The sequence below is a fragment of the Mus caroli genome, chromosome 18 (genome assembly GCF_900094665.2).
Source record: "Mus caroli chromosome 18, CAROLI_EIJ_v1.1, whole genome shotgun sequence".
Lineage (NCBI taxonomy): Eukaryota > Metazoa > Chordata > Mammalia > Rodentia > Muridae > Mus > Mus caroli.
This window is the reverse complement of record NC_034587.1, coordinates 80439120-80452816: the sequence shown is the minus strand read 5'-3', so window position 1 is coordinate 80452816 and position 13697 is coordinate 80439120. Positions and strand designations below refer to the sequence as shown.

The following is a 13697-nucleotide window of genomic DNA, read 5'->3' as shown; positions in this document are numbered from 1 at the left end:
ATGCATGAAAACCCGTCAAAGAGATATACGGACATGATATTCTTTGCAGTGCATTTCAAGGTGTTTAGTTATACCTGTCACTCTCCAGTATGAGGCAGCAGTGGCTCCGTGGTACAGTGATTTCTGCACCCGCCTGTGTCCATGGTGTAGACAGCGTCTCCTCGCATGGGCTACAGAGAAGTAAACTGGCAGTTTGCTGCTATTAATGAAGTACTGCAGATATGCTACGCTATCGCCGACATACGTGGTACATTTACTATATTACTTTGTAAGCATATATAGTAAAAAGAAAGCATTTTACAAGAGCTGATTTATGACTGGATTCCCAGAGTTTATAAAACTCAGTTGGTTTGTTAATATAGTCTGCATTTAACACCAAATTAGCAAGTTAAGCCTTTATCGCTCAGGGTTCTTTTCCTGTCTTGAGAAAACTGTAAGATTTGATGAAAATCTGGAAGTGGCTTCATGTGTAACCCCATGCTGACAATATAAACTTAAGTTCTTTGATTCCTCGTTTTTCTTTATTATTTAAATAGAAACCAGGATTTAACATGACTTTTTTGTACAGGTTGTGCTAATTGTATTTGAAATTAAGGTCATGCTGCCTTAGTCTCTATTTTCTGGTATAATGCTTACAACTTTTCAAAATTGTGTAACTTTAATTTTAACTATTTTTTCAATGTTCTCTTATTTGTTCATTATCTTGAATTAATTTTTTGAACTCTACTGTTCAGAGATTGCTTAAAACTTGATAGTATTAGAAACAGGAAGTAAATTGTATTGATGACTCTAGAACCACAAAGCGAGGTGGGAAACAGGGTGTCTTGCGCATCCTCATGGTCCGAGGCTGTGCCTCTGGGGGACTGGAGGATTTAACACGGACAGAGAAATCTGAAATATTATCATAAAGAAATATTGACTTACTATTTTCCTATAGGACATGATTGGGTTTCCTCTTTTTCTCGGTGTCATTTTATTGTTTCATCTCCCATCTAAGTTCTATGCATGCCTCACCCTGCATTGCTTTAGAGATTACAGGAGGTTGGGTGTGTTCAGGGTTCTATGGCAGCAGACTTATTTTTGTCTGAGAAAACTTTGTTGTGTACCCATGTCAACAACACAGAGGGAAGCTTCCATCAGGAGCCATCTGGGGTCTGTCTCCCTTTTATCTCCATGGAGCACAGTGATTCAGGGCTGTGGGCGCTCTCAGGAGTAGCTTTTCAGCAGCCCAGCCATCCTCCTGGCGGACAGCAGAGCCTGTCTGAGTGCTTGAGTATGGATAGCATTTCATTTAGCCTTTGCTCTGACAGCCCATGCCCTGGATAAGTGGTGTAGGCCTGTACAGGTGAAATCTATTCTCACTTTTGCCTCAGGGGTGACTGGACTGTAACAGAATTTTTCAAACCCGTTGGGCCCAACCGCAAAGCAGAGAATAAATGGCTGAAGTGCCAGGTCTCGACAGAAAAATCAATGCCTGGTTATACAGACATGACAGACCCAGCCTGCAGTTCCCTTTGCAGAGGCTGTGTGCGCCACACATCAGGGCTACCACACACTCTACCCGCAGCCATAGGTGTGAGTGCACAGTCCAAATTTATGTTGTTTTTTTCTTTCCTTCATGCAGGAAATTTACATGCCACTTATGTGATAGAAGTTTCACGGAGAAATGGGCCTTGAACAACCACATGAAACTGCACACGGGAGAAAAGCCTTTTAAGTGTACCTGGCCCACGTGCCACTACTCATTCCTCACAGCATCAGCGATGAAAGACCACTACAGGACGCACACAGGTGTGTCACAGCCCTTCTAACTCAGAGTCTGGGCCGCGGGAGCCCCAGGGGCTTCAGGAGTGTGTGTATTGGTTTTCTTGGTAGAAACCAGACTTTAACATGACTTTTTTGTAGAGGTTATGCTAATTGTATTTCAAATTGGTCATGATAATTGTATATGAAAATATTTTTCATTTCTTCATTTGCAACATTGGTCACTTCAGTATGGGTTATGTATGTGTGCATGTGTTTAAACAGTATACGTTCAAATTTGACAGCTCATTTCCAGAGTTTGTGTTCTAACTTAGCTTCTTAGATGAACCCTTGTCACATGGGCCTATTACATTTTTAAAGAGAACTTGTCTTCTATTTCATTGTAGATATTACCTAAGTACCATAACATTTAAACATACTGAATCTTAGTTTTATGTGCCATTTTTTACATGTAAGCAGTTTTATATCTGTTCTCAATACAAACAATGTCACAGCCTAGAGTTCTTAAAATGTAGAGGCTAATCTGAATTGAGTTACCAAATGCTTTTCATAAAATCGTCTTTTAAAAGCTTCCAGTAACATAAAATTTACATGAACACATTAGCCATGACCATGTGTGGTCTAACTTAGCAGTCTTGAGAGTCTCTCTGTGGAGTGTGGCTCTGAGGCCACTCAGTCAGGGCTTTTCTCAGTGCATAAGCCCTCATGCCCTGTGGCCTTGTCCTCTGTGTGCCTCATGCCCTTCATGGTTGCAGCACAGTGGGCCGCATACTTCACGGTGGGCGTGTGTTTGAATACTCAACCTGTATCCCTGTCTGGGACTCGCAGCTATTAATATTTCTGTGGTCTTCTTTTCTCTATGCACTGCCCAGAATATATTCCCTGTAGGAAAAAATAATAAATTTTAATCAGCATTCAGAAATGTTCTTCTGATTGTTGTGAATCCTGTATTATTGTTAGAAATTGTAGGTTGAAAGTTCTCCTGAAGCAGTTGTGGGAAGCCCAGGCCTCCTTAGCTTCCTTGACAAGGGTGTTGACGATTTAAGGTCTCCAGCCTGCCCTGAGAGATCACTTATATCGAACAGCAGATGAAAAGCCAGTGCAGATGTAATTTATCGTCGGCGTTTCCTTCTAAAGAATAATTGTGGAGACTTGGCCAGATCAATAATATGGATTTTTGTTGTTAGGTCTTGTAGTCTGCACCATAATGAGAGAGAGGGGACAGTGGCTGTTTTCTAATAGAAAATAAAAGATTGGTTTCCATGTCTTTCTACGTTTGAATGCAAAATGGTACACTTGAAACTAATTCAAGTTGTTAATAAAAGAAGTCTTCTATTAAATCTGTGTTGTCATTTAAATATGACGTGCTAAAAGAATGCCTTCTTGGTTGGAGTGAAATGTTGCATTGAGTTTTATTTCTTAAAATTTTTTCTTCAAAAAAAAACCTCTTGGCTTGTTGTTCAACAGTTACCACCCCCCCTTCAAAAAAAAAAGTAAAAATTGAATTTGAAAACAAATCAAGCTACCAAGGTAAATATGACATACAATACATCTGAGACTCACACCCCATATAAAATCCTACACATCAAAAATCAAGGTCACTGATGTACCTACAGTCAAATAACCCGGAAAATGAACAATTTCCCTTGTCATGTTTATACACCATAAAGTAGAAAGTGCATAGACCTTAACATGTGCAGCATGTACACATGTAGAAAATGTTAAATTCTGACATTTTCCCCTGTGTTTATTAACACGCTTATTTTGCATGGAAGAAATAGGTTACAAAGATTTCATAAATGGAAGGAGGGATATACTCTGCCTACATTGTGGGGTGCTCTCTCCCCATTACCCATTGCTACTCCCCTCACACATGTGTGTGCACATGTGCACAGGCACACACATTTCTACCCTGTAGTCCTTATGTTCCTGCACATGTGTAAGAACAGCTGTTCTCTGTTGGTACACACACAACTGTCTGCAGAACTGGTAATGAGTACATTGTAGAGAACAGTTTTGTCTCCACACTAAAAAAATAAAAATAAAAATAAAAAAATGCTAATATTTAGGAACAAATTGGTGGGGTTTTTTTGTATAAAATTATATTTCAGTGATATTTAGTTGATAACACAGATAGTTAAAAAGATTTGTATTTTAAATTGATTAAATAATCACATGAGTGATTATAATTAAACTTTATTCTTCACAGCCCATCTACTCTATTTTTCCTATTGGAAACAATGATATCCAGGATTTAAGTGTGACCCCTGACATAGGAAAGTGAGGTGGCAAAGGCATTACGTGTTAGCTGTCTGATAATGAATCATGGTGATGCCTTAGCACATGTGGAAATGAGATTAGAAGTATTTTGGCTAAGGGCTTCTTCATGTTCTTCTTTAAGAAAACTAGAAGTACACTTACTTGAAGGGTGGGTCTTTTGATTGCCACGGTTATGTTTCTGTCTTTGTTTCGTTATTACAATCTTGAAAATAGAGTCCTTGTTTGCAAATGCATTGTGAAACGTCCAACTTGGGAAAAGCTTGCCTATTTTGAGACCTTGTCACTTTAAAGTCTCAGTGACGATAGAGATGGCTACAAATGATGTACTTTATTTCTGGAAAAGTCTAATTATTTCCCCTTAATTTTTCCAAGGTGAGCATTTTTATTCTGTTTTCTCTTTCATTGTGAGTCTTACAGGATAAATTGTCCAGCTAGCAAGCACTTGCTGGCTAAATATGCCATAGTGCAATTATATATAGTATGTAGAGACTGTAAGTCAGGAAGTTAGCATAAGTAAAATGCTAAGAAAACATCCATTTGCACACTTAGCAAGCCTAAATCTGCCAAATATGCCTTTGATTCTGAAGAAGTTTGCAGGCTAAAGCTATCACTGAAGATGAGGGATATGAATTTTTATACGTGTTTTTTAGCAATCCCTGGCTTCCTTTTTTATGCCATAAAATTTGAAAGCCACAAACAGCATTGACTTGCTCCTGGTACTGAGTAATGCGGTCTTCATTTCCTTCAGATCCTCAGTCTGTTCAAAGAGGCCATTTAATTCATATTATTAAGTGTAAGGTGATTAAAGAAGACCCTGATAGAATCAGGTAAAACCAATTCAGTGTCCTTAGGTTGTTAAAATTTCAATGTATTTTATTTAAGCAGAATTATATATACTGTATATTAACTATTCCAAGCAATCTTTACTCAGCTCAGAAAGGCCAGATGTATGGGAATTGTAAAAAATCAGGATATGCATAAAGCTGTTCACGTGCATAAAACAGCCCCATCTGGAAGACATCTACCAGAAATGAAGTTGTACAAAACCATTCCATTGATAATAAAGCTAATTTTTATGGGTCTGACAAGTATGTAATTATGTTCAGTGGTGCTTTTCAGATTTTATCACAGTCAATAAACCGCAGTGGTAATTTCATTCCCATTTGACATATTTACATGGAAACATTTGATTGGAGGAATTAGTAACCCTGAAAGCCTTGATAGATATGTTTTAATGATCTGTGACCTCCGCAGTCCCTCATCTGTTTATTGTTGCAACAGGCGAGAAGTCGTTTCTCTGTGACCTCTGTGGCTTCGCCGGTGGGACCCGGCATGCCCTCACCAAGCACCGTCGGCAGCATACAGGTCAGTACCGAGTCTGCTCCTGCTTTCTCTCTGCAGGGCCGAGGCCGGGTGTTAAAGACCCAAGCACAGTTGCCTCCTGGTTTGCGCCCTCTTTATCCTAGGCCTTTGCCAATGAGGTTTTTCTATCGGCCCTCACACATCTCACAGACACAGCATTCATAGAGTGTAGACTCTCTACTGTTACATGCTTAGAAAGTAGTCACCAGTATAAGGCCACAGATATTCCCAGGAGCTTTATCCTAAGTAGGTAAAAAAACAAGCTCCCATGTCCAGATATTTGAGGCTCTTTTCTACTGCAAAGCCCTATCTTAGCCTCCTGCCTGGGTCCTGAAGAGCTTCTGTTGGGCCTTCTTCGTTCTCTGCTGTGTCACACCACCCTCCCATTGCCTACTTGCCTGTCTCTACCTCTGTCTCTCTACCTGCCTGTGTTGTGTGTCTATGCATTGGTCTCAGTCCACATGACTCCGTGTGAAGTAGGTCCTCTGCAGTCATTCTTGCTGTTAAGAGAGAGTAACAGCAAAGACACAGCACGAGAGGTAAGGAAGGACATGGACGATAACCTGTCCCATGAGATTCATTTTCGTGATTTAGGAGAGACAGTGGTCTCACAGATAGTTATTCTGATAATTCTAGATAATGTGTGTCCAGGATAGCATCGTCTCAGGGAAGTTTTCTTTTGTAATTCTCAGTAGAACCACATTTTCCTGTCATCAAGACTTTACTAATGGAATAGTCACGGCCCATGTGGTAAGGGAGTGGCCCCTGGTAAAATTCCATCCGTATCCAGTGGACAGCCTCATCCCATCCATGCACACATGAGCAGCTCTAACCGGACTTCATGGGTTATCATAAAAATAATACATAAAGTTGGAGGAGAACATGTTGAGGAGATGTGTAGGAATTAGTGGAGGAGAAGTAAAGAGTATATATGGTCCTACTTCATGCACTGCATATATGGAAATCTTGAGCATAAAGAAGAAAATTTCAATATAGTACATATAGAGCATTGAGGTTTTTGAAATGTCATGTTACACAGATATAGCCAGCCTCCCTTCTCTGATGATATTTGCAGAATCCATGAAAATGAATTGACATCATTGCTTTTAAGTCTTGAGTGTACTGGGATGAAATTTCCATAAAGATAAAAGCCATTGAGATGGAAGTAAATGTTCAAAATATAACTTTAAAAAACCTAAGCTGTATTTGCATGCAGTGTATAACTTTTGTGTATTGATTTAGTAGAAGGTAGGCCGGGTGGATTCCGGCTGTCCTTGTATGGCAAACAGAGAAAGAAAAGTTGAAACTGTGCAGAAACCATGCAGTTGTGAGGTGTTTAATTCATGTCTCCAGCTTATTGATAACTCAGGGTTTTATGGTCTACATGACACTTTTGCTGTCCCGTTCCCAGTCCATGTTGCTTCAGGGGACAGCCGACCCCCTGTGCCATTCCTGCAGCTGCTGTGTTCCCCTTTGCCCCTCAGTGGAGGTAGTAACACTGTGATCCAGACGGTCCAGGTGATGGATCGATCAGGAAGCCTGCAGCGAGCCAGCACAACTTTATATTTTATGTCAGGTCCAGAGGCTCCTTATTACTTTGCTATTAACTTTATACCATATAGGACAATGTCTCACAGACAGAGGTATCTGTCTTTCTGGCATTTATCTGCCTCTGTGGCACAAATCAAACATGATTCTTTAATACCAAAGTCCGTTCTTAAAAGACTTGGCCTCCACAAACAGCTCAGTCCAACTCAGTCTAGGCACTTAGCTTTTATGTTGGACTTAAAATGTTTAAGTCACGCATTTCTCCCCCTCCCCTCCCCATCCTGATGCTAGACTTGATGGTACATTTTAAATCTATATTTTTTTGATGTGTCTGTCTTTGACATGGTTTACCCTTTTACCACAGTGTCCAGGCAAATTACAAGTGGCTCAGAAAGGGATAGGTATCCAAAGTGTTCCACATGGCGTAAATAATTCCCGACTGCAGTGTAGGCCGTCGGGGGGGTCTGACATGAAACATCTTCTGTTCTGAGATTTACTTTTATCACCTGTCAGAGACCCTCGATTCAAGGGCACAGACACCGATCCTCACGTGCGCTTGGAGAGACCTGGCCAGCTTAATAACCACCAGTCCACCCTAAGGAGTGTGAAGTGTGATTTCCAGGAGATGTGGTTGGCCAGTCTGACAGATAGTTGACACACAAAAGGACAGGGCACTATGGAAGCAAGCTGTCCTAGTGTCTCTGTTTTTCTTCCTTTTCTGTCTGTTAGGCCTAAGATGTGAAGTGTTTCTTACTGGATATTTTGTGCAAGATTAATGTTTGTAAAGGACAGTATTTATGAAAAGAGAAAAAGCCTAATAGTTTATTAAAGGGAAAACTTGGAAGTATGTTACAACAGAGAACTGGTAACTATGGTTACCACAGAGCTTCTTGTTCTGCCCTCCCCTTGGCCTTCAGTTCTCTTGCTTAGAGAGGTCTTGGGTTTATGGGCTCCAGTGCATTTTGACTCCACCACCCAACTAGCTAGGATTTTGGGGGTCACAGCAGTGTTGTCTGGGGAAGAGGCGAGCTGGGGACATGGGAATAGATGCGGGACAGAGAGGGGCAAAATGATGTCATTAGCTTTTAGTTTTTAAAAATTGAGAGGAAACATTTCCTTTGCAAGTATATGCATCTCATTGTAGAGTACTTTTTTTTTAAATAATTTTTTTATTACGTATTTTCCTCAATTACATTTCCAATGCTATCATAAAAGTCCCCCATACCCTCCTCCCGACTCCCCTACCACCCACTCTCCCCCCCCCCCTTGGCCCTGGCGTTCCCTTGTACTGGGGCATATAAAGTTTGCAAGTCCAATGGGCCTCTCTTTCCAGTGATGGCCAACTGGGCCATCTTTTGATACATATGTAGCTAGAGTCAAGAGCTCCGGGGTACTGGTTAGTTCATAATGTTGTTCCACCTATAGGGTTGCAGATCCCTTTAGCTCCTTGGGTATTTTCTCTAGCTCCTCCATTGTACCCTGTGATCCATCCAATAGCTGACTGTGAACTTCCACTTATGACGAATACCGAATGGCTGAGAAACACCTGAAAAAATGTTCAGCATCCTTAATCATCAGGGAAATGCAAATCAAAACAACCCTGAGATGCCATCTCACACCAGTCAGAATGGCTAAGATCAAAAATTCAGGTGACAGCAGATGCTGGCGAGGATGTGGAGAAAGAGGAACACTCCTCCANTGTTGGTGGGATTGCAAGCTTGTACAACCACTCTGGAAATCAGTCTGGNGGTTNCTCAGAAAATTGNACATAGTACTACCGGAGGATCCCGCAATACCTTTCCTGGACATATATCCAGAAGATGTTCCAACTAGTAATAAAGAAACATGCTCCACTATGTTCATAGCAGCCTTATTTATAATAGCCAGAAGCTGGAAAGAACCCAGATGCCCCTCAACAGAGGAATGGATACAGAAAATGTGGTACATTTACACAATGGAGTACTACTCAGCTATTAAAAAGAGTGAATTTACGAAATTCCTAGGCAAATGGTTGGACCTGGAGGGCATTATCCTGAGTGAGGTAACCCAATCACAAAGGAACTCAAATGATATGTACTCACTGATAAGTGGATATTAGCCTAGAAACTTAGGATACCCAAGATATAAGTTACAATTTGCAAAACACATGAAACTGAAGAAGAACAAAGACCAAAGTGTGGACACTTTGCCCCTTCATAGAACTGGGAAGAAAACACCCATGGAAGGAGTTACAGAGACAAGTTTGGAGCTAAGACAAAAGGATGGACCATTAGAGACTGCCATATCCAGGGATCCATCCCATAATCAGCTTTCAAACGCTGACACCATTGCATACACTAGAAAGATTGTGCTGATAGGACCCTGATATAGCTGTCTCTAGTGAGACTACGCCGGGGCCTAGCAAACACATACGTAGAGTACTTTTTATTTCAAACACTATCAGATATTTAGTTGATTGAAATTCATGTTGTAAACTTTGAGGATTTCCTTTGAGTATTTACTGTTTGGATGTTTGCATTAACTTTTGCTATGTAGTTATCCCAATAGTCAAAAAGGCATGTTTCCCTGTATTGTCTTTTTCCTCATTCTTTAAAAATTCCAAAATTACATATTTAGGGTAACACTGTTGAATATGTGTAACAGATTAACAAAATATATGCGTTCCAAATTAACTATCAGGATAGATTTTGGATTAAAGTGTGGTCTATAGAAAGGTGTGTGCCTATCAATATCACAGATGTGCTTGGCTGTCTTTTCTTCTTAGTATTCCCATGTATAATATTTTATATAAGATTTTGTTGTATCGTACATTTGCCTGACAGCTTTTATATAACTCAAAGCATCTTGATATTATATAAGTTAATATGTGGTACAGTTGAGGCAAATATGAAATGAAAGTCTCCAATTTACCACAATAGAATGGCATTTTATAAATGTGTAGATTTTAACTTTAAAGTGTCACAACTTCATGAAAGACTAAATGAAAGGACCTACATTAATCACATGTCAAGCTTCCAAACCAAGAAAATTAACTTTGAAGACCTTAGATCTTGAATGTGTACACTGACCTAGACAGTGGTTCTGTGATGCCCCCTCTCAGTACTTCCATGCTCCCGCCACATCTGTGACAAAAAGGTAGCTTGAAGGTGTCTACCACAGCCCCTGCAGAGAAGAGAACAGGTAGCTAGCTGCAGAAGCCATCTGCAGGTGCAGAAGCAGGCGGGCGAGGAGGTAATGGGAACATGCCTGTACATTCTCACAGTGTCCAGAATAACTTAGATTCATTATGTGGAAAGGGAAAGCCTGTTAGACCTTTGACATGGATACTCTTAGTATTTGATTGGCATAGTTTTGCATAAAGAAATCAACAGAAGAAATGGAGTCTATTCTGATTGGGCGACATGTCAGTTATTGTTTAAACAGAGCATCATTCTCAGGAAGAAGTCTAGAGAAGATGCACAGAATCTTCCATAGGAAGGCTAGAGGCGCTGCTGGTCATACTTTGATGAGACCTAGAGGGAAATGCCATGAGTACCAGTCAGCACACCTGGTACTGTGGAGACTTAGAGGCTCACATTGAGCTCTGCAGACTCCTTTTGGAAATCAATAAAACCAACTGGAAATTCTTGTAAAAATGCAAAAGTTTGAAATAATCAGACAAGGTCGAGAAGGAACAGAGTTCTAGGCTCAGGCTAGACCTGCTCAGGTCACATCAGTCAGTGTTACATCAGAGTGGACACATGTGCCGCACAGAATCGAGACGTGTGCCTGTGCCATCAGTTAATTTTTTTTAATGAGATGAAGATAGTTTAAGCCATTCAGTATGTAATATTGGATTAATCAAACATCTTATATTCAGTAAAATGAACTTTAATGTTTACTTCATGCTGTATATAAAATAAACTCAGAATTTCACAATGTAAAGCGTCTATAAACTTTGAGTTTGGATCATCAAAAATTATTTTTATTATGTTAATAACATTTTTCTAAAAGAACAAATGCACAAAATTACAAATTAATAAGTTTTAAACCTTATACAAAGTAATCGCTAATGGTCCTGAGAATGAAGTCAGGCAGGCTAGATGAAAGTGTTGAGAATGCAGATCTCATCAAGGATTTGTAGCTGCAGCATAGCAGCACTCTCAGAGCTCTTCTGAGGAGGCCCACTAGTAAAGGATACTCCAGCATGGAGTGTGAAGGGATGAGCAGTAAGCATGAGGACTATGCACATTGGGAGATGCAGGATCAGAGCACTGACCACATCAGATGGTGGTGGGAGCTCGTGTATGCAGCTAGTGGAACGTGATATGGACGACTACAGGAAGTACTTTGCTACCCACCCCAGGATAAATACCTACTACCACACCACTTCTGGGAATTTATTCAGGACAAAAGGGAAATATTTGCCCATTCAATGGCTTACCTGTTGTTGATTGTTTATTCCAAATTCACCTGTTCTCGTAGCAACCCCCACCACCACTAAACAAACAAACAAACAAACTCAAACAACAAAAAACAAATCAGAAACAACCCGGATGTCTTTCTGTTAGAGCAGTGATTCTCAACCTTCCTAATGCCTTTAATAGAGCTCTTTGTGTTATAGTGACCCCCCCAACCATAAAATTATTTTGTTGCTACTTCATAACTGCTCTTATGAAGCTGCTCTTATGAATCATAATTTAAATATCTGATACACAGAATATGTGATATATGACCCCTGTGAATCATTTAACCCACAAAGGGGTCGGGACCCACAGGTTGAGAACCACCAATTATATCAGCATGGTGATAATTTTCATCCTAGCAATATCACTGAATCGAAAAAACACCTCTTTTATAGAAGATGTGCCCCTCAAAATGCACATCTGTACATGTATGCATGTGTGTGTTAGTGTTATATGTCAGTCACTAAAATTAAACTATTGTGACCTAAATTGATTCACCAAACAGTTTAGAAGTGGAGAGCAAAGTGACTTTAGTCTTTGGGTGATGTCTTCACTAGGGTGTTAAAGACAGAAGCCTTATAGAGAAACAAGTCCTTTTAAACTAACCATTCTTTCACTCTGCTTTGTAGATGGTCTTTGATTGTTTTACACCTGAGAGACTCAAACACAGTAATTTCTAGATAAGATCTACAACATAGTAGCTTTCTTTTCTACATATTAGTATGTAAAGCTGTTAGTGAGTTCTGTGTACTATGTATGTGCCTAGTGACCAAGCTCTTCAGGAGAGCTTTTGTATACTGTGGCTTTGATCTCTGAGGGATTATGGTGTTGGCCTTAAGCCATGCTGTCATAGTTCTGAGAAGAGCCCCTGGTCACTCAGCTTTCTTTCTGTACCTTCTGTCATCGTAATCCTCAGTTACCCTGCATGTTGGAGGTTGGTATGATCTTCCAGATCTTTCTCAAGAGGTCTGACAGTTAGCAAGTGAGGTGAAGCAATCCCAGGATTGCAGTCCACCTGGCTTTCCCTACCCTCCTCTTCTCTGCTTCATGGAAGATAAAACATACCATCAAATAAGATGTGTGGTTATAAATAAGCTAGATATTCATACAGCAACGCGTGTGGCTAGGTAAGTAGACTTAGGTATGAAGAAAAGATATCTTTACTAATGGCCACATTGACCTGGGACAATTTGGGACAAACATACTTTAGTAAGTATCTTTAATCCTTTAACTTTCTGTTTTCATTGTTGAGGCTGGTGGGATGGTTCAGTGCCACCAGGCCTGACCTTAGCTTTCCCTCCAGAACCCAAGTGATGCCCAGAGTTGATCCCGAGAAGTTGTCCCCTTGGCTCACACTTGTGCTGTGGACCAAACACTTGCACACATAACACATACTAAACCGCACAAGAATAAATGTGCTTTTCTTCACTTTTTAAAGTAGATCAGTATATGTAGAGTACTATCATGAAAAGCTAGAAAATAAGAAGTACCAAGTGGGGTTGTCGCAGATGGAAATTGCCCAGTAAGGAATTGGTTAGGAGCCTCAGCTGTGTGAGGAGGACAGGAGTGAGGGGCTTCCTGCTTCATCACTGTCAGCACAGAGAGATGGAAGGAGCACACATGTGTTCTGCCCGCCCACAATGGGGAAACGGCACAGGGACAGTGATTTTTATCACTATTAACTTCTCACGCAATACTAAACTGATCATTTATAAACTCATCATGATATTATTAGCAGTGTTTTACTTTTTATCCTGAGATTTTGATATTTGCTGTGCATTTCTTGCTTCTAGTACATATTAATTCACAGAGCAAAGCTGTACCCAAAGTATATAACATATATTGCGTTTTGATAAATGTTGTGCTGTTTACAAAGAATCGGCTTGCGTGTCTAAGCTAACGTAGCCAGGCTAGAACAGTTTTCAGTAGCAGAGTTGTACTAGTTTTATGTTGAGTGAAAGGAAAGAGCCTTGGGCCAGTTGCTGACAACCAGTGTAGCCAGTGACATGGGAAAGTAATGTGTGAGTCTGGAGAAGCAGGTCAGGGGCTCAGCAAAGGATGGACTTGGTCCCAGGCCAGCCTTGTCTACACAGGACTGTCACATCCTAACAAGGGTTTGCACTGTATCATGTGTTCTTTTGAGGCTCCTTATTCTCAGAATTCTGCCCTGTTACTCTAATTCCTTTTATTTCTAATATTTCTTTTTTTTTTGATTTTTAATATTTTTATTACATATTTTCCTCAATTACATTTCCAATGCTATCCCAAAAGTCCCCCATAGCGCCCCCACTTCCCTAC

General features: G+C 40.3%; 1 protein-coding gene across 1 annotated transcript in view; it reads left to right on the top strand.

The window, feature by feature from the left end:
* The window catches only part of Znf407 (zinc finger protein 407), a 378677-nt gene that overhangs the window by 229261 nt on the left and 135719 nt on the right, over positions 1–13697 (top strand). The window contains exons 5-6 of the mRNA XM_021150389.2: positions 1625–1791; positions 5326–5409. Of these exons, the coding sequence (XP_021006048.1) occupies positions 1625–1791; positions 5326–5409 (251 nt within the window). The remainder of the gene's footprint in view (positions 1–1624; positions 1792–5325; positions 5410–13697) is intronic.